Genomic DNA, 26010 nt, shown 5'->3' with positions numbered 1-26010 from the left:
CGCATGTGATCGAGAACACACTGGAAGAGCACAATCGCATTGTCGATCTGATTAGGAAGTACGCCATCAACAACAGCACTGTGACATTTATATTGGTCGAACCCGACATACACACACACCTGGCAACCTGACAGAATGTGTGTGTGTGTGTTTGGAAGACCCCAGAAGAAGAATAAGATGAATGAATGAAAGAATGTACCTATTCAATTTATAAATAAATGTTACAATACAATAACAATAACATAAGATAAGATAAGATACAAACAAATAATAATAATTAATACAAACACAACAATTATTCAATCAATATCATTTATTAATAATGTCTACAACAGCATCAGCAGCAGTAAAGATAATGGACTTCCCATTGAAAGGTGAGTTCATGAGAAAGGTAAGTTCATTCAGAAATGCCATTGCCAAAGGTGGTCCATTCCCCCCAGAGGCCAACCGTTACCATCTCTACGTCTCACTCGCTTGTCCATGGGCACATGTATGTAATCCACTCACTCACTCACTCGATCAATCAATCAAGTCAAAGCCAATGACAACTGACATTCAATCAATCGATCAATTAGAGAACAATCATTGTTCGTAAACTAAAGGGATTGGAACATGCTATTGGATTGTCGGTGGTGGACTACTTCTTGGGAGGAGAGGGATGGCACTTCTCAGAGAGACAAGGCGCTACGTTGGACCCAATCAACAACTACACTCATCTCAAGCAGCTCTACTACAAGGCCAACCCACAGTTTGAAGGCCGCTTCACAGTGCCAGTGCTGTGGGACAAGCAAACCTCGACCATTGTCAACAACGAGTCTTCAGAGATCATCCGTATGTTGAACTCAGAGTTCAACGATGTCGCCAAGAACCCATCGCTCGACCTTGCACCCAAAGAGTTGTTGGCCGAGATCGACGAGATCAACACATTTGTCTATGACAACGTCAACAATGGAGTCTACAAGTGTGGCTTTGCCGGTGACCAAGAGGCATGTAAGTTTCATCATCGAGCTCAATCAAGTTGGACGCTCAGCTCACTCATACTCATTCAATCAATCAAATCATACTTCCTTAGACAACGTTGCCTTTGAAAAATTGTTCTCTGCTTTGGAGAAGTTGGAGGAGAGACTGTCCAAGTCGAGATGGTTGGTGGGAAAGCAGATGACAGAGGCCGACATTAGATTGTTCACGACATTGGTCAGATTCGATCCAGTTTACTTTGGTCACTTCAAGACAAACAAGAGAATGATCAAGGACTATCCTGCTCTGTCCAACTACCTCCGCGAGATCTACCAGAACGAGCAGATCAAGTCCACCGTCGACTTCCATCACATCAAGCACCACTACTACGAGTCTCATCGTAGCATCAACCCAACTGGCATCGTTCCAGAGGGTCCAGAGATGGACTACCTCAACCTTCCACATAACAGAGCTTCACTCAATTAATTAAACTAAACAACAATAAGAAGTTCATTTTCATTTCAATTGTTGATCAGCGTGAGTGTGTGAGTGGGAAGGTGGTGATCGATCAGAACTAGTGGGGTGTGTAAATCTCGAATCTGAGATCATAGTCAGGTGATTGAGAGCTAAACACAAAACGATTCTTTTAATTAATGTGTTGTTGTTGTCTTGTCCAAGTGTATGGGCGCACAAGGTTGTTACAAACTCATTGTCCACTATTCGTACAGCACAATAAACGCATAAATCAATCAATCCATCACAGCTACACATTGTTTGATCATCGATCTAATAGCAATCACCTGATCACCACTCACACCCATCCATTGGATTGATTACCTCTATTCAAGTAATAATAATAATCCCCAAGTACTTTGTCACTCAATCACACAACACAACAATCCGTCTTTCCGTCTTGCCGTCTGTCCTTCCATCCACGTGTCAACAAAGCAACAACGCAACAAACAACAACAACAATACAATAACAACAAAGCAATAACATCGATGGCAATTAGAAAGAAGAAGCAGCAACAGTCAAATGTTGTGAGAAGAAAGAGTAACAACAGACATCGTCGACAACAGAATAATAGTAGTAATAATCTTCAACTACATAAGTTGATGGTAGAATTCGAACAGCAGGCACATCTAGCTTTTTCCACAATCAGACACAAGATCAACACAGCAGAAGTCGCCGCGCCCGTCGTCGACAACACATTCGCCACACACAACCACAACTTCCAACATAGCCACACTTTGGCGCCAAACTCTTCACTTCCACAACTCATCGACAACAATAACATGGAAACAGTTGATGATGGAGCAGACATTATAGTCATACAACAACAAGAACAACAAACAAAGATAATGGATTCATCAACTCAAGAGTCGACTGGAGCAAGAGGCGTGCACCCAATGGGCTCAAGCTGCACAGATGCCGAAGAACATAAAGAAGAAGCCATTGCAGACCAAAATGATGAGGATAGAGAGAATGAAGATGACGCAGCAGATGAGGAGGAACAAGATGAGGACGAGGAAGTAGGCATGTTTGGCGTGGAGATTGAACAGTTGATGGAGCTGCAAGGAGACGACAATGGAGACGTGCCAATGATATTGACCATACTGATTGATCAGATCATTGATAATGGTGGACTGGGCACTGAGGGTCTGTTCAGGATAAGTGGCAACATGCAGGATGTCGAGACGATTGCAAAGGATGGCTTTGATCCAGAGGACACCGATCTACATTACAGCGTTCATACTTGGGCTTCGTTGCTCAAGAAGTGGATCAGAGAGCTGCCCACACCATTGTTGCCAACATACTTATACGATGCACTGGTTGCCTGCAATCAATCCGACACAATCGCCTCGATACTGGAGCGCATAGAGTCGCCCCTGGTGGCCCGCGTTGTCGACACCATTGGAATGTTCTTTGGCCGTGTCCTGCAGCCAGAAGTGGTGGCCAACACCAAAATGGATGTGGACAATCTCGCCAGAGTGCTGACGCCAACTGTATTCTCTGGACAAGGTGCTGGTATCTCGGCAACCGACGCCAGCGCAATAATGGCCAAACATCAGAACGAGTTAAAGACTATCAAGTTACTACTCATGTATTTTAGTACCGCATACCAACAACAACAAGAAGAGGAACAAGAGGAAGAGGAACAGGAGGAGGAAGTAGAGGAGACTACATTTGTACATAACCAACTCGAGGAACAATCAACCAACTGTTGACAACATACGCATAATAAAGGTAGACCTGGTCTGTCTGTTCCACATCGGCCAGGCTGATGACTGACCAATCAACCCAACCCATCTCAATCAATCAATCAATCAATTGCCAAACCAATCCATTCTTTGTTGTTTGAGAAACGAACATACTTTATAAATGATATCTAAAACCTCTCCTCCTTGTAGGACCAGCCAAAGGTTATGAATATAGCTTGGGTCTTCGCGGTGGTCCAAGCGGGATGACTGACCTTGTACTGACTGTGCCTACTGCGTACTTAAAACATAACATATTTACATCTCTGGATGGTCACGCTTGAACTCGGCGTAGAGTGTGGCAATGGTGTCCTGGTATCTCTCCTTGAGTTGTGGACGACGTGGCTTGAACGATGGTGTCAACAGATTGTTCTCCTCGGAGAAGGCCTCGTGCTCGACGTGAATGTGCTTCATCTTCTCAAAGCCCTGCAGGTTGGCCTCCTTGGCGCATGCATCGAATGAGTCCATGATCTCTTTGTACAACTCCTTGGTCTTGACGAGAGCCTGCTGGTCCTTGTTGTTGATGTGCGAGTACTTTTGCTCAAAGAGCTTCTCGACGACGTCAAAGTCTGGTACGACGACACCGACCAAGAAACTGTTGAGCGAGTCTCCATAGACAAAGACCTGAGCGGCCAGTGGCGAGCGGACAAAGATGGCCTCGAGGTACTCGGCGGCGACGTACTCACCCTGTGACAGCTTGAAGATGTTCTTCTTGCGGTCAATGATTGAGAGGGTGCCGTGCTCGTTCCAACGACCAATGTCACCAGTGTGGAACCAACCGTCTGCCTTTAAGTCCTCAGCAGTCTTCTCTGGGTCCTTGTAGTAGCCCTTGAAGACGTTGTGACCACGTATACAGATCTCTCCTCTTGGGTTTGGCTTGTCAGTGGAGAAGTAGTTCATCTCGGGCACATCGACCAGCTTGAACTCAGTGCAGCAAAGGGGTGGTCCGACGTGACCAATGCGTGGGTCCTCTGGGTAGGCAACGGCGGCACCACCGACATTCTCAGTGAGACCGTAACCCTGGACGACTGGGCAGCAGAAGCATGCAATCAAGAACTCGGCAAGCTTTGGGTCCAATGGGGCAGAACCAGACAGGATGAACTTGACACGACCACCGAGTCTCTGTTGGGTCTTGGAGAAGACCAACCAGTCCCAGACTGGAGCGCTGCCTCCACTCTTGATGGTGGCCTGCTTGGAGTTGAGACCCCAGTTGAACAGGGTTCTCTTCAACCATGACTCAGAGTTGATCTTGAGCCACATCTTGTCGTGCAGCTTCTGCCAGACACGTGGAGCACCGACCAGGAAGGTGGGTCTCAACACCTGAATGTCGTCAAAGAGCTCGGGCACCTGACCACTGTAGAAACCGATCTGGCCACCGACGTAGGCAACCATCGACACGACGGCACGCTCAAAGGAGTGAGCCAGTGGCAAGTAGGACATGTGGACGTCCTCCTCTGTAAGACCTGCTGGGGAGAAGTAAGCGCCGGCGACCTCAGACACCATGTTGGTGTTGGAGAGGATCACACCCTTTGGGTTGCCAGTGGAACCAGAGGTGTAGAGTATAGTACAAGTGTCATCGGGCGAGGATGGAGTGTGTGGGGCGGGGTTGGCGGCACCGAGCTCCTCGAGCTGGGCCAGAGTGTAGAACTTGAGCTTTGAGTCTCTGAGCTTGGCGGCGGTGGCCTCGGATGGCGCGTCGTAGCTGACAATGGTAGTCAGAGTCTCAGCTGCGGTCATTTGGAGCATCTTGTCAATGTTCTTGCCCTCGCACAGAACCAGTCTGATCTCAGAGTGGTTGATGATGTACTCGATGGCGTTTGGTCCGAGTGTGGCGTAGAGGGCCACTGGGACGAGACCGTGGTTGGTGCCGGCCATATCCGAAAGAACCCACTCTGGTCTGTTGATGGAGAAGATACCGATGCGGTCGCCCTTCTGCAGGCCGAGGTGCATGATACCCGAACCAATGTTGTTGGCTCTTGCGTTGGCATCCTTGTAGGTGATCCAGCCGTATGGGCCACGCTTCTTATCAGCTTGCAATGGACGAATTCCCAACATTGGTCTATCAGAATCCTTGTGACGTCTATAATGATAGTGATCCAAGCGTGTAAGTTGGAGCTGTTGTTGTGTAGACGCACAACAGATGCTATCGATATATCTAAACATACTGATAGAGATCATAAAGAGTGTTTGTGTTCTCATCTGGCTTGGCAATCATGTTTGGGAACTTGGTGTTTCTTCTGGCCTTGGTCTCACCAGCAACTGCTTCGCCAACCTCAATAGTTTGAACTCCATTGATCTGTTTGTTTGTTTGTATTATGTTTGCTTTGTTTGTTAATCTCTATATTCTTCATCATCATCGACCATGTCATTGATCGATCGATCTAATCGATTGAGTAAACACATACGAATGCCTTGTCTCCAAAAATAATCTTGCTATGCTCTGTTAATTCGAGTTATAATCGCAAGTGATATCATTGTCATTGATTGATTGAGTTGATTGATTGATTGAGTATGTAAGTTTAAGTGATTGAGTGAACTCACACACAAGTTAAGATGACCATAACATACCCTCTCTTGAAGTCATTGTTTTGTTGTTGTTGTTGATGATATATAGATAATATGTATATACAATAGAATAATAAAGTACTATAAAATATATAATATATGTATCTGTTCTGTAGTTGTTGATGTAATTGAATGAATGAGTGAAGGTTGATGGGGTGTGGTTGGTTGGCCTGGTGTGTGACTCTTGTGTGTGTATGAATTAATGTCATCAACTTGGGGGTGTATTGTAAAAAAGGCTGCAAATTATAAAAAAAATAATAAAAAGTAAGTTGTGACACATCGGGTCATATCAATCAATCCTTTGCTCAACAACCACTCCGTCCTCAACATCCCGCACACCATTCACCCTATTCTTGCTGTGACTATTCACCAGACAATCGATTTCTAACTAGTGTGTGAAATATCTCTTGATAGGTCGATAGATTATGACAGAGTCAGTCAGTCAATGTGGACCAATTGATACCCCAATACACTGGTTGTGGGCTTAGTAGTGTAGAGAGTCTCACAAAACCCAAATTGAATAGTCATGTCGACAGGTTTGTAGTCCTTGCAGGTTCGATTGATTGATTGATTCAATCATCTCATTCATTTATTCATTCATTGCCTCAACAACACCCAACCAACACCACTAATGAACTTAAAAGGATATTTAGTTTCCCAACTTTTGTTCAATAACTCATACATTCATTCAATCATTCAATCATTCAATCATTCAATCAATCATTAACTCAATCGATCAGACACACACATACATAAGTTGTGAATATTATATACATAATGATGATTCTTTATAAACCCTATTTAGAACTCTTGTTCCATTGATTCTGTTTGATTCCAAGTCATAAGATTACCCACAAACTGCACTCGATGCCATGATGAACTCACTTTGGCTCTGACAACCAATCCAAACAACCCAAGTTCAATGATTCCGGCCCGACACGAATCATTTGCCGATTGCATTACGTGTCTTTTTTTTTTTTTCCTTCCAAACAAACAATCAGACCTCGACTTCCTCGGTACTTGATCATCATCATTGTTATTCCTCATCGGTCATAAGTTAGCGTCTTTAGTTAGGTTTATAAATAGAATATAACAATTTTTAAGTGTTATATAGCACACAAGATGGCATCTACATTAATTAATATTGTTGCCAATGCAGCTTCAACCACATTGGCACCATCAGTCATTGGAAAGACCAAGGCCTTACTACTACCAAATGGTAGATACATCAACAAATGGATGACAATGTCATTCACTGACATACTCTTGTAAGCCCTTACACGAACATTCGTCAGCCCATCAATCAATCACTCGCACACTCACACACTCACACACCATCAATCAAACTTTAGTGAAGGATTGAAATCACTTAATAAGAGAGAAAAGATTGAACCATTGACAGATGATGAGAAGATTAATGTACATCCGGTATTACCAGTGGACTTTGATCGTCTTCGACAACCGTTGGAGTCAAGTTCGAGTTTGAGATGCACTTGGATTGGCCATGCATCATTCTTTGTACAGTTTGCTGGAGCAAACTTCCTAACAGACCCCGTGTTCTCAGCGCGTTGCTCACCATTGTCATTTATTGGACCGAGACGATATCGCGACGCACCATGCCAGGTCACTGAATTGCCCAAGGCAGACTTTGTCGTGATCAGTCACAGTCACTACGATCACCTCGACATCAACGTGGTCAAGGCACTGGGCAACAGCACTCATTGGTTCGTGCCCAAGGGCCTCAAGCAATGGTTCACATCATGTGGCGTCACGACCGTCACCGAGCTCGAATGGTGGGAGGAGGCCGACTTTGGCGAGCACATGCGCATCACCTGCACACCTAGCCATCACAACAGCAATCGGGGCTTGCTGGATCGCAACGTCACGCTCTGGTGCTCATGGGTCGTCACGGACAAGCGCACCGACAAGAAGGTGTTCCACTCTGGCGACACTGCCTACTGCGACGTGTTCAAGGAGATTGGACATCACATGGGCGGCATCGACTTTGGCATGATCCCCATCGGCGCCTACTCCCCGCGATCAATCATGCGCGAGATGCACGTCGACCCCGCCGAGGCAGTGATGGTGCACCGCGACCTCGCCTCCAAGAAATCAGTAGGCATGCATTGGGGCACGTTCGTCCTGACACAAGAGCCACTACTGGAGCCGCCTCGCAGGCTGAAAGAGGAGGCTGACAAGGCTGGCCTGGCCGAAGACGAGTTCACTGCCATGAAGATTGGCGAGACCAGGGACATTGCCCTGTAGGTATCCCATCCATCTTGGGTCACAATTGTATAAAGATATTTAAGATGTGTTCGTGTGAGAGAGTATACATTAGGCAAGTTTATTGATTGATTGATGACAAAGGGGGGGTGGGGTGAGTCATCAGTCGGGGGCTGGAACTATTCAAGGTCATGAACCTGGTGACTATAGTGTGTAGATGAATGCACTCTTGATAGTAAGTGTAGGCTTCACACTACCTGTCGTGATGAAACCAAAATCCACCTTCTTTCCAATGCTAAACTCATTGTTGGTGCCAGTCAATTTGAAGTCTCCCGTGACACTTGATCGGTCAATGTTCCAGTGGCGTGCTGGACTCAATGGTAATGAGCCCGCATCAATAGTGACATTGAAGATATGTAATTGCCACTTGCTGACGATCGAACAATCCACCTGTATATAATATTGTCCTCCCTCATCCTTCCATGGCTCGCCTTTGACATCACATTGGAGTATCAACTTGTCCTTGATATAAGATGCGTCTGTTGATTAATGTGTGATTGTAAGTATGAATATTGGTGAGTGGATGAGGGTCGGGGGGATAGTTCCAATTTGGTATACTTACTGTGGCAGGAATAGCTCCAAGGAGATCCATTAGATAAGGCACAGACCCAACCTGACTTGCATGTCTTGTTTCCACACTCATATCCATCTTCAAGAGTGGCGGTCGTAGGTTTCTTGGTTGGCTTCGGCTTGACAGCACCTGGTTTGGCAGCGGGCTTGGCGGCACCTGGTTTGGCAACTGGTTTAGCGGCACCAGGCTTAGCAGCGGCTGGTTTGGCGGCGGGTTTGGCAGCAGGTTCGGAAGCGGGATCGGCAGCGGGATCTGGACTGGCATCTCCCGCGTCTGCAGCAGGTTTGGCAGCAGGTTTGGCAACGGGTTTGGCAGCAGGCTTAGCGGCGGGCTTGGCAGCGGGCTTGGCAGCTTCTCCATCAGCAGCCTTGGCAGCAGTAGCGCCCTTGGGCTTGGCGGCTATATGGGCTGGTGAGTGTTCGGCGGGTGGGTCGCCAGTGGCCGCTGAGTAACTGGCAATTGCCAGCAATATTATAAGTACAAAGATTATAAATTTATTATTGTACAACATTTTAGATTTTATAATTATATATTGGTATATTAATAATAATAATAATAATAATCAAAATGTTGAATTAGAGATGATGATATCACTAATTGATTGATTGATTGATTGATCACTGATTGAATGGATGGGTGGTGTTAAATAATAATCAGAAATACTTATGTGTATTAAATATACCTCCCTCCCTTTGATGATGTCCAGCCGGCCAGGGGTAGGGTTGGATGTTCGCCAACAAATACGATGTGTGTCGAGCAGCACTCGCGCATTCGGACACATGAACAAGACATGTACATGTGATCACAATGGGTAGAGTGTCTTGTATCTCTAACTGACCATCAAGAGATGGATGGAGGGGCTGCATAGTGACATCATGCCGGCAGCAATCGATCGCTGCACTGTTGTTGTTGTTGTCCAAAGACAGACATTAATCAATAGTAAATGGGCTGGTATACCTTATATCATCATGACACTCTGTTAATGATCATGGAGTGTGATCGATAAATCTGACAACCGCGGGTGATCAATCAATCAATGTCATGTGATTGAGTGAGTGTGTGAGTTTGAGTGTGAGTTAGTGTTGTTCACTAAGTTGATTGAGTGTGAGTGATGGACATGATCAGACCCATATTAAGAAGTAAGGTATGACAGTATGATGATTAAGAATAGGAATAAGAATAATGAACATATCATTTGATGTAGTGTGTAGCAGCAGTAGAGAGTATCTTTATGTGTATCTGTAACACTGTCGTCAAATATTATTAAATTTATAACAATCAATCAACGTCATCCCATCAATGATCATACACATACATACACACACACTAACAATATGATTGATTGATTGGGTATTATGTCAAGTAAGGTCATAAACAATTGTATTTATGTATGTATATTGCATCATTCATTCAATTCAATTAATTGATAAAGTTGAACATTAACATGAACCAACAACAATCAAGATAAATAATTGTAGTCATGGTTCTTTGGACAACAACAACAATCTATCCAACTTCATCGACCGAACCAACTTCATTCATTATTCAAACGACTTGGAACATCGCGACTTTATAAAATATCAACAATGATTGTAAATATCTTGTTTGTGGGGGACAATGGAAATCTGGTCGAACGAGGTCTGCAGAATGGATGGAATGATGGTTTGGAAGACATCTGTTACAAGATGTGGACCTTGCATACTTGCCCATTCTTGCCCCAGGGTCTAATGATCAGTGACTCACTATCAAAGTCGCAATACCTATCTATCTTTAATTCATTTACATCTGATACTAAATTAATTTAACTATTTTATCATTATGATCATTAAAATTGAAGTTGAAATCATAGTTGTGAGTGGGGTTTGAAGGCCTTGTGCCGAGCATCAAAGACCCGTGATTAAGCCGGTGACCCGGGTCATCACAATGAAGTTAAATTCAATTGAATTGTTTGTACTCTTTGCGGGTCATCTTTCTAACGAACACACCCTCTCAAACTATTGGGACCACTTTAGTCAAAGGGCATATGTGGTGGGCCTCTGTCATTGAGTTAACCTGGAATGAATACACACGACTACTCACACTAATAATACTCACTTCACTAATACTCATACTCACACTAATACTCAAACAAACAAACAAACACACACTAAATACATCATCCATCCAGCCATCTCTAAATTCACCATTGTCAAATAACCCCAACATTGAACAAAAGAAGGAAGAGATACTATCTCTACAACTCTACAATATAAATACATATGTCTACCGCAACCAAACCACTTACAACAATGGTGTCTGATGTGACTACCAATAGTCTAATGATGAATACATTCCCAATGGACAGTACTCAACCTCTTCATCCAAAGACAGGAAAGGAGCCACTCGCTTCCAAATTGGCCAGATGGTCAAAGATCAACTATGAGCATCCAGAGGTATGTTGACTTGACAAACTTGATGTTGAAGTTGAAGGAATAATCCCACTCATTCAATCATTGATTTAAACACTATTAGATTAGAAAAGTAGTTGCTGAGGTGATTAAGGATAAATCATTGTTCTTTACAGGTGCAGACCTACCCAAGGAGAAGCAGAGAGTACAATCATTGCTTCAGCTAAAGACATTCTTGGCCAAGATCTATGGTCCAGGATATGTTCAGATCTCAGATCTCAAAGGCGACCCAACTAAAATTCTAGCCATGGGAGATGTGCTCAGCCAGTTTGATGATAATAGTATGTGTTGTCGACATGATTGATCGTTAGGCGCCAGAAGTCCTGGAAACTAATTGACTTGTATATTAGGTGTATCGACCAAGTTGGTTGTGAACAACTACTTGTTTGGAGGCGCTGTCTATACTCTTGGAACTGAGAAGCATCACAGGTTAATCCCTGGAATCCAGACTGGAGAATTGGTATGTTGCTTATTTGTTTTTTAATCAGTCACATGACTGGCAACTGGTCACGTGACATGGTGTCAGCTGACAACTCGATCACGTGATATTATCAAAAATATTCCAAGTCATATATTTACTAATACTATCTCTCTAAATAGTTGGGATGCTTTGCCATGACAGAGTTGGGACATGGATCTAATGTTAGAGCATTAGAGACCACTGCCACATACGACCCAGAGACAAATGAGTTTATTATCCAGACTCCAAAGAGGACTGCTACCAAGTGGTGGATTGGTAATGCATGTCATGCTGTAATGTCTAGTGTATTTGCCAGACTCATCATCAATGGAAAGGATCACGAGGTTCACTGCTTCCTCGTTCCAATCAGAAAGGAGAATGGCATTGACTTGATGCCAGGTGTTAGGATTGGAGATTGTGGACCCAAGTTTGGATTGAATGGTGTTGACAATGGATGGATCCAATTCGAGAATGTTAGAATACCCTATGACAACCTCTTGGACAAGTTTGGCAGTATCATCAATGGCGAGTACACCTCACCAATCAAGAGTCCATCTCATAGATTTGCCAACATCCTCTCTCAAATGATTGCTGGAAGAATATTTATCACCTTTGCATCTGTGTAAGTCCCACCCCCCAATCAACGTCCAGGTCATAGTCAGGAATATTGACCAACTTCCTATCAATCAAAATAGACGATCAATGAAGATTTTGACATCAATTGCCATCAGATATGCATTGAAGCGACTTCAGTTTGGTTCGAACCCAAGCGCACCAGAGACACCAATCTTGGAGTATCCAACTCATTATCTCACTCTTATGCCAATGGTCGCATCGCTCTATGCTCTGGACGCAGTCAAGTCCTACCTGGCCAAGCGATTCAAGGACAGAAGCGATGGGTCTGAGATCCACGTGCTCGCATCTGGATTCAAGGCTCTGACCAGCCACTTCACCACAGTGTCAGCACTCGAGCTTAGACGTTTGTGTGGTGGCCACGGCTACTCTGCCTACTCACGCTTCAGCATCCTCTTGGCCACAATGGATGTTGGACGTACATTCGAGGGCGACAACACATTGTTGTATCAACAAGTCGCCAAAGACCTGTTGACACAGTTCAAGAAGGAGTACTCCTCCAACAAGTTCACAGGCACGCTCAAGTACCTTGGCAAGAACACCAAGTTGTTGCTCAGTGAGATCAATCCAGCCAGCAGCTTCATGAGCAAGGACAGCAACATGATGAATATCACATTCCTCTGCCACTGCCTAGAGTTCCGTTCATCACGTCTACTCCTCAGCTCTGCCAAAGTTGTATCCAAGGCCTACCGCCAGACCAAGGATGCATTTGTCGCGTGGAACCAGTCGCGTATGTACCCCCACTATCAATCATTCAATTAATTATACTTACTCACTCAATCAATCAATTTAGTCGAGACTTTGATCCATTTGGCCAAGTCTCACACAGAGACAATCATTGCAACCAGATTTGTTGATGCGGTCCACTCCCAGAAGGACCCAGAGACTCGCGAGATGTTGGAGAAGTTGTGCCAATTGTACCTCCTGACAACGATCAGGGAGGACTTTGAGTTCTTTAGAGGCACAAGCTATTTGAAGAAGGGCCAAGCCAACGTAGTTGGTAAGCTCGTGTCGCAGCTCAGTCTCGAGCTGTCACGTCACGCACAGGTGCTCATCGATGGATTCGATAACGAGAAGGAGCTAATTGACGCACCTATCGGGCTGGTCGATGGCGACCTCTACGAGAACATATGTGCTCGCGTGGACAAACCATTCTCGCTGGACAACTACCCGGAGGAGATGAGGATGAAAGCGAAGCTCTAAACTAGGATTTAGTTTAAGCTCACTCGCTCATTCATTCATTCATTATTAACGAATCAGGCAAAGGCTGGCGCCAACTATTCATTCAACTTCAACATTTGTATTGGGCAGGTGATGGCACTGCAGGGACAGCGCGAGGAGGAGTCGTCGTCACGTGCGCACCAAAGCAGAACTTGGTTACCAAAACTTCTTATGGACATGTCACATGATGATCAATCATCATCGCGATCCAATCAATCACCCCAACAAATAAAACCAGACGTACATTAATGTACATATACAATACGCGTATAAACCTCCCCCCTGTCCAGATACACTGCCTATACATATACATCGATTCAATCAATATATATCTCAATCGTCAGATTTACAATCACCCCTAATTGGTTGATCACCTTCCCCACTCCCACATTTGCACATTCACTCAACACTTCATCTTCCAACCGTTTCGCTTCAAACCCCCACACATACAGATAATCATTCAATCACACACATATATGATTCAAACCATTATACAACAATTGACCATAGATGGTAAACTCGTTCCAAGACTGGTCGATCCAATTAATCCTCCTCCTCCTCTCGTGTCTGTCCGCTTTCCATTCGTCCAATCACAGCCATCTACCTCAGTCTCCCCCACCACCCTCCCCAAAGGACAGTCCACTATATCACATACACGACCATAATGAACGATCACCTGACCTGACCTGTCCGTTCACTCTCACTCACTGTGTCACTCACTCAATCATTCAATCTGACAAAGGTTGATGTTATATTGTTGATGATTGTGCCAGTATTTGACAGATCGCCTCTACCATTTGTAGTATCATTTGTAGAGTTCTTACTCCAATAATCCAACAAACAAACAGTAGTTACACAATCAATCTGATAAATAATAACTACTACTACGACATCGACATCATCACGTCAATCACATCACGTCATATCATAATATATCAATCAAACATAAGTTATTTTTAGAAGATAATAATAATAATATCCAAGATCATTACGATGGATCAATCAACAACAATATCTAGTAATCTTCAGAATAACCCTTTGGCGGCACATACTACAATGACTGTGGTGGATCCATTCCATCCATCAGTGTTGAGTGAAAATGTGTCAAAGGTATTGAATGCCCAGGAGTTGTTTATGGGTGCCGACCATACTCCTTTGGAACAAGTCCAAGAGAAGTCACCAAATAAGTACCGATTCTACCAAGCTCCAAAGTCCAAACTGGCACAGAACTTGAAACAATGGTCAATTCGCAATTATGATCATCCAGAAATTAGACAAGTCACAATGAATGTATTGAGAGATGAACAATTGTATACAAACAATCTTGTCAATATGACTCGTCCACAGAAGAGATCACTCAGTCTCAAGCAGACACAACAGATGCTTTCCAAAGTGTTTGGAGGTGGCTCTGTGTCACTGTCCGACATCAGAGGTGACCCTACCAAGATCCTTGCTCACGGTGATATCACATGCCAATATGGTGATGGATGTAAGTTCATTCATTTTTTAAATTGATTGATTGATCGGTGGACATCGACTAACATCTTGGTTCACATTCCAGCATTGGCCGTCAAGACATTTGTTAACAACTTCTTGTTTGGTGGATCAGTCTACAACTTGGGAACAGAGAAGCATCAAAAGTTGGTGCCATCAATCGAATCTGGAGAGTTGGTATGTAGTTTGATCGAATGTTTGATTTATTGGAATGATTCCAGGACTAACCACCCCAAATAATAGTTGGGATGCTTTGCAATGACAGAGATGGGACATGGATCCAATGTTAGAGCATTGGAGACTACAGCTACTTATGACCCAGAGACCAATGAGTTTGTGATCAATACCCCAAAGAGAACGGCAACAAAGTGGTGGATTGGTAATGCTTGTCATGCTGTGATGGCCAGTGTATTCGCCAGACTCATTCTAAATGGAAAGGATCATGAGGTACACTGTTTCTTGGTACCAATTCGTAAAGCCAATGGTATAACACCGATGCCAGGAGTCAAGATAGGTGATTGTGGTCCAAAGTATGGAGTGGACGGTGTTGATAATGGTTGGTTCATATTCGATAACGTTAGGATACCGTACGATAACCTCTTGGACAGGTTTGGCAGCATTGAGAATGGCAAGTACACCTCGCCAATCAAGAGTCCATCCCAACGTTTCGCCACAGTCCTCTCACAGACCATCACATGTCGCATGCTGATCGCGTTCAATACTGGGTAAGTCCACTGATGTCCATCAATCAATCATTCAATCAACTTACCTATTCACCAATTTAGTCGCATGCTTAAGGTGTTGGTCGCGATTGCCACGAGGTACGCTACTAAGAGAGTGCAGTTTGGAGCCCAGCCTGGCGCACCAGAGACAGCAATCATTGAGTATCCAACACATTATACTTGTTTGATGCCGATGATTGCCACGTCATTCGCGTTCGATGCGGTCAAGTCGTACTTGGCAAGGAGGTTCAAGGAGAGGTCCACCGACAACGAGGTCCATGTGTTGGCATCAGGTTTCAAAGCAGCAATCAGTCATTATTGTACTGTTGCCGCGGCAGAGACACGTCGACTATGTGGCGGCCATGGATACTCGGGCTACTCTCGTTTCGCCCAGATCATCGCGGGATTGGACGTGTGTAGGACATTCGAAGGAGACAACACATTGTTGTATCAACAAGTTGCCAAGGACTTGCTGACACAGTACAAGAAGGAGTACTCGTCCAACAAGTTCACTGGTGCGCTCAAGTATCTTGGTGAGAGTACAAGATTGTTGTTGAGTGAGCATAACCCATTCGCTGGTGACATTACCGACATGGACTTCCTTCGCCACTGTATGGAGTTCCGTTCATCCCGTCTCCTAGTCGATGCCGCCAACACAGTCGCCAAGGCCTACAAAGAGACTAAAGTTGCATTTACCGCATGGAACCAATCACGTGAGTATCCATCAATCGATCAATCACACGCCGGAATCACTCCAATCATTCAATCAATCACATTCTCCACACTGGAATAATTCCAATCATTCGATCATTGATCAATCCATCTCTCGATCACACTCTGGTATCATTCCAATCAATCATACTAACTTACATTTACTCGCACGCTCCAATAGTTGAGACACTTGTGCATCTTGCCAAGGCACACACAGAGACGATCATTGCGATCAACTTTATCGAAGCGGTTGAGACTGAGAAGGATAAGGAGATGAAGATGATGTTGGAGAAGTTATGTCGTCTGCATATCTTGACAAGGATCCGCGAGGACTTTGAATTCTATCGTGGCACCAGATATCTAGCACGTGGACATGTCAACTCAATAGTTCGTGCCATTTCAGCACTATGTCTCGAGCTATCCAAACAGGCTACACTACTTGCCGATGCACTGGGATGTGAAGAGGAACTAATCAATGCACCAATAGCCATGGTGGATGGTGACATCTACGAGCATATCTTTGCACGCGTCGGTCCATTTGACCTTGACAACTATCCCGAGGAGATGAGAGCGAAGCTGTAACATCCTCATTCATCCTAATACATACATAATATATAAACATGTTTACAAATAATGCCATTGATCGTTGATCATTCCTTTCACTCAATCTTCAACTTGACAGAACTTCCATTTTTGAAAAACTACTTTGATATGTGTGTTTGACACAATCGATTCGTTCGTTTTTTGTTCCTCAACACAACTCGCTTCATTCATTCATCGACATTTTAATTGATTATTATTTATTCAATTCACTTATATATATATACATATACACATACATACAATATAACAATGCCCAAGAGTGTGTATCTTATAAATCATGATCATTATACATTATGGGATATTAGAATCAGAGAGAATGAATGATGTTGATGATGATGACATGATTGAATGATGTGATGATAGAATGAATGAATACTAACTCTATCAATCAATTGATCAAACAAACAATAATAGAAGCACAAAGTAAACGCACTTCACTGCATAAGAAGTATAAGATCCAGAGAAAGGTCAATGAGCATCATCGTAAGCTAAGAAAGGCCCAGAAGTTGGCACCATCTGTCAATAGTATGTAATCTGATTGAATGATATACTGATCATAATGACTAATACTCAAACAAACAATTAAACAGAGACCAAGAAGGACCCAGGTGTACCAAACCTTTACCCATTCAAGGAGGACTTGCTTAATAGGATCGCCCAACAAAAGGAGTTGATCGCTGCTGAGAAGAAGGCAAAGAAGGAGCAGAGGAGAGCACAGACAAAGGCTGATCAGATGGCCGAGATGGTGAAGGATGTAAACAAGCGTGAGAAGGACTTTAACCGCAAACAGAAGGATCAGGAGGCTGATCAGGAGGACGAAGTCATGCACTCGGCTCGTGGTGAGCGCGACAACTCGCTCAGATCATTCTATCGCGAGGTCAAGAAGGTCATTGAAGCTGGTGATGTCATCCTCGAGGTGCTCGACGCTCGTGATCCCATGGGATGTCGTTGTCTCGAGATCGAGAAGATGATCCTCGAGCGTTACCCAAACAAGAAGATTGTCTTTATCCTCAACAAGATTGGTATGTCCTGTTTGATCGTGCGAGTGACTGTGGATGGCGGAGGACACGAGAACTAACTCAATCAATCAATCAATCAATCAATGTTAGATCTTGTTCCAAAGGAGAATGTATTGATGTGGCTCAAGTACTTGAGGAACTTCTTCCCAACATTGGCCTTTAAGTGTTCAACTCAACAACAGAAGCGTAACTTGGGTCATTCGAACGTGGCCCCAACAGCCGCCAACGAGAAGTTGCTCGATGGCTCAGAGTGTCTGGGAGGCGAAGCCCTGCTGCAGCTGCTCAAGAACTACAGTAGATCATTGAACATCAAGACCAGTGTTGCCGTCGGCATCATTGGCTACCCCAACGTCGGCAAGAGCAGTTTGATCAACAGTTTGAAGCGCGCTCGTTCCGTCAGTGTGGCGCCCACACCCGGCCACACCAAGGTCGCCCAAGAGGTCCATCTGGACAAGAACGTCAAGCTGCTCGACTCGCCGGGTATCGTGCCCATCCGTGGCGAGATCGATGCCAACGTCATCCTGCGTAACGTCGTCAAGGTCGAGAAGATTGAGGACCCCATCGGACCAGTCGACGCCATCATCGAGCGCTGCAGCAAGGAGCAACTGCTCAGAATATACAAGATCGCCTCGTTCAAGACCACCACCGAGTTCCTGACGCTGATCGCCGAGAAGCGTGGCAAGGTTGTCCGTGGAGGTATTGCCGACCTCAACTCGGCCGCCCTGTCTGTGATTCGCGATTGGACTGGAGGCAAGATCCCCTTCCACACCCTGCCGCCCAAGGACTCATTCAACATTGCCTCCAAGATCGTTGACTCCTTTGCCAAGGAGTTCAACATTGACCAGTCCAGCGAGCTCGACACCCTGTCAAGCAACCACGACATGAGTGCCTCCGTGGCATCCACCGCCCAACAGAGCTATATCGACACCTCCATGTTTGACGACGACGAGGAGGACGAGGAGGACGACGAGGAGGAGATGGAGGAGGACGATATGGAGGACGAGGACGAAGAGGAAGACGACAACGAGGATGATGGCGAGGAGGAGTTAGAGGACGACGATGAGATGGATGATGACACTACCGCTCAGCTGATAGCGCTACAGAAGCAGGCACAGATGAAGCCAAAGGAGCTGCAGCAGGCAGCCATGAAGGGCAAGAAGCAGAACCTGAGGGACGAGAACGATCAGTTCAATCCACAGACCAACAAACAGATCAAGAAGCAGATGAAGAAGCAGAAGAAGAAGTTTGGCACTATCTCGGACGCCTCTGAGGACTACTCCTTCGAGACCGACTTTTACGGCAACCTTGGCGACGATGCTGATATTGTTGACGACGAGGACGACATTGATGAAGAGGCTGTCTTTTAAATGCCTTGCTAGATAGCGAGTGAGAAGTACAAGCATTAGCAGGTAGCAAGTAGTAGTAGTATTAAATGATTCAACAATCCATGATGATTGGAGTTGCCCTAATCTCTCTCTTTCTCTCTCATTATTTTATTACAAACAACTTGCAACACAACATGGGGATGTCAGTACCTCCATCGATCAGTGCGGAGTCATGTCTTGTCTCCAATGTGCGCTTTGGTTGTGTTCCATAAAGGATTCGCTGCTGTTGTGTGACTTGGTTGAGTACCAGCTCTTGTGGCTGTGACCTTGATTGATTGATTGAGTGGGTACACACGATGGTGTACGTAGGGGCCATTCATTGCCTTGATGTGAACTAGATCTAACCATCTCATTTGGCAACGTTGAGCTTTTGAGCCTTGAACTCTGGCTTGACCTCGTAGCAGTTCCTGTGCGATCCTTTCTTGTGGAAGTCGCATATCTTTTCCAGCACTTGCTTCAGCCACACTTGTGGCTGCTCCGTGTACACCAACAGGTCCTTGAGTGTCCAGTATGACTTCTCCTCGAATGCCTTGAATATCAGGTCTGTCAAGTCGTCCTCCTGCATTCTCTCTCTCTTCTCCTCCTGAGACTTCTTCTGTATTGTGTTGCATCATCATCATCAGCAGATGTTAGCACTTGATTGATTGATCGACACGATGATGATTGTGATTGTAGTTACCTTATCCTTATTATATATAGCTGTACTGATTTGTGGTTTAGAGTTCTGATGCATCATCTTGACGACTGAGCTCTGATCTTGGAGTGGCTTCAACTGTCTTGTCTTGGTGTTGGCCATTGTGTTTCTCTTTTGCATCAACTCGCGGTATGTTTGTGATAAGATGTCCATTTGGACATCACAACGTAGACCTATACTGCCATCGAATGCCAAAGCATTCTCAGAGTCCTCAGAGAATATCTTCAAAGGGTTCGCTTCATTCAATGGTGTCGTAGTCAATTGAAACTCCTCGCTACTACCTCCACTTGCTCTAGCAATCGATAATGATAACTTTAACAACAACAAAGTGTTAGTCGACTACTCCATCAATCATCGATCAATAGATCAACATGACGTACATCGTTGGCAGACTTGAAGTAGAGCTTGCCAATCTCTGAGCCACCACCAGCATTCATCCAATGATCTGCAAGGTACTTGGGGATCTTTATGAGCCATGCTTGTTGATCGACTTGATCTGTGTTTATCTCTCCAACCAATGCATCATTACTATCATCACTCATTCTCTGTCAACGTTATATTGTATATTATATTATATTTGTCGTTAATTATAACAATGAACTTGAGAAATAATTCAAACTTCATTGTTCTCACTTTCATTTATCACTTTCACTTTGATGACACGATTGGTCGCGGGCCAAAGGTAGAGACACAGATAGACAACAGATAGATCTAGGACAAACATGTTACGTCATGTGTTGCCTAGCTCAACGACTAGGTCGGTGACATCATTGTTGTTTCCACTCATCACGAGACGAGTTGTAACTCATCAACAACAACATTCCCTGCAATCGACTCATGCAGGTCACCATCATGCCCAGCAGCAGCAGTCATACTTTATACGATCACTGACTACATCATCGTCAGGACAGCAACAGCAAAATCCAACGAAAGAGTAAGACATTATCATCATCATCGAGGGACCAACCTAACCTTCCTTCTCTCACTCAATCGATCAATCAACCAAAGGATATCACCACAACAACAAGAACAACAGCAGCGAGAGCAAGCTGATAGACAATACTTCTCAAGCATCTTCGATTGGGACCACCTAGACATGATTGAATCAAACACAAAATCATCATCATCAACGACATCATCATCTTCATCACCAACTGCAATAGACTTGCCAACGATACTTAGTATACCCAATCCAAGAATGCGCATAAAGACACTGATAAAGAATGGTCATCTAAACATTGTACTCGAATTGATAATGAATGAGGTCAGCGGGGCAGCGGCAGAATCAGCAGTGCGCACTCTGACGCAGGACGACCTGCATCATGCCATTGCCCTCGTCATCAAGTATCACCTGGTATCATCCCAATTCAATCGATCAGTGGAGTACCTCACCACGATGGTCAATGCATGTCCGACCTTCATTGAGTCAGAGTCATTCGCCATCATCTGCCACGACATTGGCCTGGTCGACAGGATCAACGGACCCCTGGCAGTGGACGCAATACTCGACTCAATACTGCCGTTCTCCAAAGAGCAGACACTGCGCCTCATTGATGTGTATCTCGCGTTGGACGAGCCGAACATAATCAACAAACTGGTCGCCGCGCTCAAGTTTGAGAGCCACGAGACCCAGGAGGTCTATGAGGAGATGCTGCATCTGGCACTCAAGAACAAAGCGACTGACATCATCATGCCCTGGACAAACTTGGTCATTGACACACACAAGATAATACCGTCGCTGCCATTGCTCCAGCGACTGGTCACATACTTCCGCACGAACCATTTGCAGCGCGACCATGTCACGCACATTGTCCAGCCATTCCTGGACAGGAAGGACTATTACAACATCGCCGCCATCATTGCCTACAACGAATTGGTCGACACGATACCTAGCACGCGCACTGCAACTGCCGTGATCGACCTGCTGTCCAAGAGCGATGCCGATCACGTGACGACGCAGATCATCAACATGTACCTCCAGCTGGAGCTGCTCGACCAGGCGCTCGTGTGGTACAATCGCCGGCTCACCAAGTTTGGCCTGGCGCCCACCGCCAAGATCATCGACAACTTCGCCTCCTATCACAGATACAAGAAACACCGTGACTATAATCTTTCATGTGCCAAATACTGGCGCAACATATCCTTCTTTATGAAGTTCTCCCAGGAGCATCTGGCAGAGTGTTACAAGCACAGCCATTTGAAGCAGATGCCGCCCATGCAGGCGTTGGAGCAGATTCACGCCAAGGCCGACCACACCAAGGAAATCAAGGATGTGCGGAATCTGAAGGGCTTGCAACCACGCGACTGGATGTACAACGTGATCGATCAGTCACATCTGGACAACATCTACGAGAACAAGGATGTCGAGGCTCTGGGCCTCTTCCTCTCGCTGGGCAAGGGCAAGGGCATACCAACGCACCGATTGATGGAGGTGTGCTACGAGCTGTACTTCCCGCGCGAGAACATTATGGCATTCGCGAGGCAGTTTGGATTCTTGGGCATGAAGCTGCGAGGTCTATTCATCAACTCTCCGCTCTTCTCATATCTCATGCACAAAGACTTTGACGCTGGCGTCTCGTTGTTGAGCAGCGAGCGGTCGAAGGACTACCAGAATGAGATCACCAACAGCATACTGGTGAACACGCTTGTTGAGAAGGGACACATCCGTCTGGCCATGCATATGCTCATGAACAAGGAGCTCAACATCAATCGATACACGTGCGATAAGTTTGTGCAGGCATGCTTTGCCAACAACATGTACTCGAAGCAAGTCTACTCCAACCTGGTGCACATGATTCCAGGCACAACGACCATTGACAATCTCAAGCTGGGACGGCTGATCGTCAGCAACAAGTTTGACAAGGCTTGGGATCTCTTTAACAAGCACCTCTTCAGACATTCTATCGGGAACGAGATGACACTGGCCAACGTGATCAAGATGTTTAAGCATCTCTTTGGCGATCCCGTCCACAATGAAGATCATTACAAGCGATGGAGTGCACTGGCGATCGAGGGTATCAATAATACGATGCAGCTCAAGAACATGGTCTACTGTGCTTGGCTCGAACTGATCGATCCCAGCGCCACAGGACAAAACATTGATCACATCGTCCGAGTCGTTGGAAAAGACAGCTACTTCTTCAGCACTCAAAACAGGCAACTCAGTCCATTCCTTCAGGAGTATCTGTTGTTGGTACAGGTGGAGAGACAGGTGAATATGTTCTTGCAGTCGCCTCTAAAGACATTCTCCAGGGCAACAGTGGACAGCGTCATACTCACCAACAGCGTCGTAAACAACAACAATGTCAAAGAGAAGATTGACCGATTGGAAAGAGTGGGCAATATCACAGAGACAATGGACAATCCAAAGGTCAACATCCAGAAGGCATCATCATCATCTGGCCAGGCACCACCCATTGGAATCAGTCAGGAATCAATGGAGTTCCTGACACAAAAGTACCTCCAGCCAGTGATCAATCACTTAAAGGGATTCCAACCCGTCGAAGAGGTGCCCACTACATTCGAATCACAGGACTTCATGTCCGGGACCGATGTCGACATTGAGCTCCTGGACAAACTACTTGATAAAGATTGATCGCTTGCATGTGCGGCGGCACTGTTGTCATCATCCAACATCCACTCATAAAGTGTACACTAGCCTCTCAATCGATCGATTGATCGTTGAACAATGTATTGATTCTGATTGATTGATTGAGTTCCTGTTGTTGGCGCAACTTGTGGATACTTGATTGATTGTCCGCAGCGTCGCAGGCTAGTTGTTGTTGAGGCATCATCAATCCTATCCTTGCAGATAGGACAACAAGAGAAAAACTGGTGATTGGATACTTGTGTAAGTCAAGTCGTCTTTCACGGCGAGATCAACATTATGGACTACTCTACTCCACTCAACTTACCTTTATCCAATAGTGTTACAGCGTTATAGATGTCTGGTTGGTATATCGATGGATCCTTATTCTTTTTACAAATACATACTAGGTTGGCTGGACCAACCTTTGAAATGAACACTCGTTGAGTGACCATGTCCAATATAATCTCTCTGGTCCTGTCACCTTTGGACAGCACTGGTGATTGATTGAAAGTGTTAGTATCTAATGATCCAGGATGTTTGTTGGGCTGGTCGACCAGCCTGTCATCCATCCACTCAACATACGAATATCATTGGAGAAGGATAGCATGGCTTGGAGGTTGGCAATGACACCCAATTGATCCTCTGTGTTGGTTGTGACGGCTGTACCATCACTATATACTACGATCGCATTCTGTATACCTCTGTTTGCTCTCACTACATTGATTGATTGAGTGTCAGTCAGTGAATGAATGATTGATCGATCGATCGAATGAAGGAACCATACATTGCTGTAATATTGAACGTGGAGAGTTGGCAATGGAGTCATAGATCTTGTTGGAGAAAGCATTGAACTTTGAGGTGTTGTGAAGTGAGTGCGAGAAGTCTGTGTCGCCGTACATCTCGAGGAATCCTCTGAGCAGCTGATTCGCTATCAACTTGCCAAACTCTGGTCCATCACCATTATCATGGAACAAACAACACTTGACCAGACTCTTCTCATCATATACAACTGTGATCGATGCTATATATATATATATGTTTCGATACGATGTGATGTCAGTGACCTTGTTCACTTGTTGTTGAGAATAGAATGATTAAGCCTTACATTGTCCAAACTCGATATAAGATACAAACATGCCAGTGCTCTGCTTTGAGAACTCTTGCACTGTTGTCAACAGTGATGAGAACATGTTGGCCTGTTGTTGATTGATTGAGTGAGTGAAACATGTTGTGTACTTCGTCATCCTTGCTTGCTGCACTCATACCTTTCCAGCCATTGCAGGGATAGCCACCCATATCTTCTCAAACAATAATGTACCATTGCCTGTTATAATGATGACACTTCTCAACATTGTCTATCTATCTATCTACTAATCACTTTGATTTCCTTTGTGTGATCGTTGAAAGTGTGTATCAATCTATCTATATCTCTCTATATATGTCTTGTCTATTCTATGTCTATTCGTCTTTATGTTATTACTACAACTACTACATCCACACGAATCAATGAATCAATCTTTAAAACTCTAATTCAATTTGATTCAAAGTTGAAAAAGTTCAAAGTCTTGAGAAGGACATCACACAGGACTTTATTTGATTAGATATCAAGTTTGCGATTGGCGAGGTACTCTGGTGTTGGATACTGGGCAGCAACCTTTTCTGGATTGTAACCAATCTTCTTTATAAAAGCAGGTGATGGGTAGGCAACGGTGTGGGATGATTGGACAGAGGTAACCTCATTGACATTTCCAGAGACATTGCCCATGTTTACAACATTGTCTAAAATAGGTAAATGTTAATATTTAAAACAGGATATATATAATCAAACATAACATACTAAAGATTGTCATAGTTTCGAATATATCTATCTAATATATTTTTGATTGATTGATTGATAGTGATCGCATGTGTACTTGACTCATTAAGGTGATGAGTTGTGTGTTGAGAACTAAGGAGTCCCTGTTCCTTAATGAGGCAAAGTCCATGAAATCTGATTGGTTGATGAACAACAAGAGGAACCAAGTCCCGAAACATCGCTTTGGGTACCAAACGGCGGGTCCAATCACTTTTTTTTTGATTGGTACTCCACCGGCGGGTCAATCAATTCCATAAACCACTTATTCATTCTCACACACGAAGGTCTGTTCAAGCTCAACCCTGTCTGTCATTGATTTGATAGATATTTGCAATCAATCATATATTATTTATTTATTTAATTGGTTAGTTGGTTCTTAAGGACCTGTGGGTTTGGGAAGGTCTTGGGGTGTTGCCATGCTTCGTGGTCCTTGTGTTTCGTAGGGGGCCACGATATCAACATCAATGAACACACCGCCAGAGACATTATCCTCATTGACATCGGTTATAGAGTTAACGTCGTCCATTATGTTTACAATATTG

The 26010-nt window shown here is 44.6% G+C and overlaps 11 protein-coding genes across 11 annotated transcripts; 7 read left to right on the top strand and 4 right to left on the bottom strand.

The window, feature by feature from the left end:
* Positions 1-322: 322 nt before the first annotated feature.
* On the top strand, positions 323-1443 carry SAMD00019534_044530 (hypothetical protein; the record flags this gene model as incomplete). The annotated part of the gene is made up of 3 exons (XM_012899943.1): positions 323-490; positions 576-990; positions 1073-1443. The coding sequence occupies 3 exons, from the start codon at positions 323-325 to the stop codon at positions 1441-1443; spliced, it is 954 nt and encodes a 317-aa protein (XP_012755397.1).
* Positions 1444-1959: 516 nt separating this feature from the next.
* Positions 1960-3186, top strand: SAMD00019534_044520 (hypothetical protein; the record flags this gene model as incomplete). Its single annotated transcript, XM_012899942.1, has 1 exon — positions 1960-3186. One exon carries the CDS (start codon positions 1960-1962, stop codon positions 3184-3186), a length of 1227 nt encoding a protein of 408 aa, XP_012755396.1.
* A 288-nt stretch (positions 3187-3474) lies between these two features.
* On the bottom strand, positions 3475-5800 carry SAMD00019534_044510 (hypothetical protein; the record flags this gene model as incomplete). Its single annotated transcript, XM_012899941.1, has 4 exons — positions 3475-5296; positions 5382-5512; positions 5622-5656; positions 5785-5800. 4 exons carry the CDS (start codon positions 5798-5800, stop codon positions 3475-3477), a joined length of 2004 nt encoding a protein of 667 aa, XP_012755395.1.
* Positions 5801-6903: 1103 nt separating this feature from the next.
* SAMD00019534_044500 (hypothetical protein) lies at positions 6904-8046 on the top strand (the record flags this gene model as incomplete). The annotated part of the gene is made up of 2 exons (XM_012899940.1): positions 6904-7049; positions 7134-8046. The coding sequence occupies 2 exons, from the start codon at positions 6904-6906 to the stop codon at positions 8044-8046; spliced, it is 1059 nt and encodes a 352-aa protein (XP_012755394.1).
* A 162-nt stretch (positions 8047-8208) lies between these two features.
* On the bottom strand, positions 8209-9146 carry SAMD00019534_044490 (hypothetical protein; the record flags this gene model as incomplete). Its single annotated transcript, XM_012899939.1, has 2 exons — positions 8209-8543; positions 8627-9146. The coding sequence occupies 2 exons, from the start codon at positions 9144-9146 to the stop codon at positions 8209-8211; spliced, it is 855 nt and encodes a 284-aa protein (XP_012755393.1).
* Positions 9147-10893: 1747 nt separating this feature from the next.
* On the top strand, positions 10894-13378 carry SAMD00019534_044480 (hypothetical protein; the record flags this gene model as incomplete). The annotated part of the gene is made up of 6 exons (XM_012899938.1): positions 10894-11067; positions 11147-11363; positions 11433-11542; positions 11683-12164; positions 12238-12905; positions 12969-13378. The coding sequence occupies 6 exons, from the start codon at positions 10894-10896 to the stop codon at positions 13376-13378; spliced, it is 2061 nt and encodes a 686-aa protein (XP_012755392.1).
* A 1350-nt stretch (positions 13379-14728) lies between these two features.
* On the top strand, positions 14729-16905 carry SAMD00019534_044470 (hypothetical protein; the record flags this gene model as incomplete). The annotated part of the gene is made up of 5 exons (XM_012899937.1): positions 14729-14885; positions 14958-15067; positions 15134-15615; positions 15676-16325; positions 16505-16905. The coding sequence occupies 5 exons, from the start codon at positions 14729-14731 to the stop codon at positions 16903-16905; spliced, it is 1800 nt and encodes a 599-aa protein (XP_012755391.1).
* Positions 16906-17175: 270 nt separating this feature from the next.
* Positions 17176-19312, top strand: SAMD00019534_044460 (hypothetical protein; the record flags this gene model as incomplete). Its single annotated transcript, XM_012899936.1, has 4 exons — positions 17176-17185; positions 17341-17451; positions 17517-17948; positions 18036-19312. 4 exons carry the CDS (start codon positions 17176-17178, stop codon positions 19310-19312), a joined length of 1830 nt encoding a protein of 609 aa, XP_012755390.1.
* A 367-nt stretch (positions 19313-19679) lies between these two features.
* SAMD00019534_044450 (hypothetical protein) lies at positions 19680-20566 on the bottom strand (the record flags this gene model as incomplete). The annotated part of the gene is made up of 3 exons (XM_012899935.1): positions 19680-19925; positions 20010-20336; positions 20405-20566. The coding sequence occupies 3 exons, from the start codon at positions 20564-20566 to the stop codon at positions 19680-19682; spliced, it is 735 nt and encodes a 244-aa protein (XP_012755389.1).
* A 180-nt stretch (positions 20567-20746) lies between these two features.
* On the top strand, positions 20747-23619 carry SAMD00019534_044440 (hypothetical protein; the record flags this gene model as incomplete). Its single annotated transcript, XM_012899934.1, has 2 exons — positions 20747-20958; positions 21033-23619. 2 exons carry the CDS (start codon positions 20747-20749, stop codon positions 23617-23619), a joined length of 2799 nt encoding a protein of 932 aa, XP_012755388.1.
* Positions 23620-23826: 207 nt separating this feature from the next.
* SAMD00019534_044430 (hypothetical protein) lies at positions 23827-24965 on the bottom strand (the record flags this gene model as incomplete). Its single annotated transcript, XM_012899933.1, has 6 exons — positions 23827-23855; positions 23939-24106; positions 24196-24327; positions 24398-24634; positions 24719-24809; positions 24879-24965. Coding segments are annotated over 6 exons (744 nt in total), but the record flags the coding sequence as incomplete, so codon positions are not given.
* Positions 24966-26010: the final 1045 nt, after the last annotated feature.

This window comes from Acytostelium subglobosum, assembly GCF_000787575.1.
Source record: "Acytostelium subglobosum LB1 DNA, scaffold: scaffold8, whole genome shotgun sequence".
Classification (NCBI taxonomy): Eukaryota; Evosea; class Eumycetozoa; order Acytosteliales; family Acytosteliaceae; genus Acytostelium; species Acytostelium subglobosum.
Note: the sequence above shows the minus strand (reverse complement) of the source record. Positions and strands in the feature narration are given on the sequence as shown.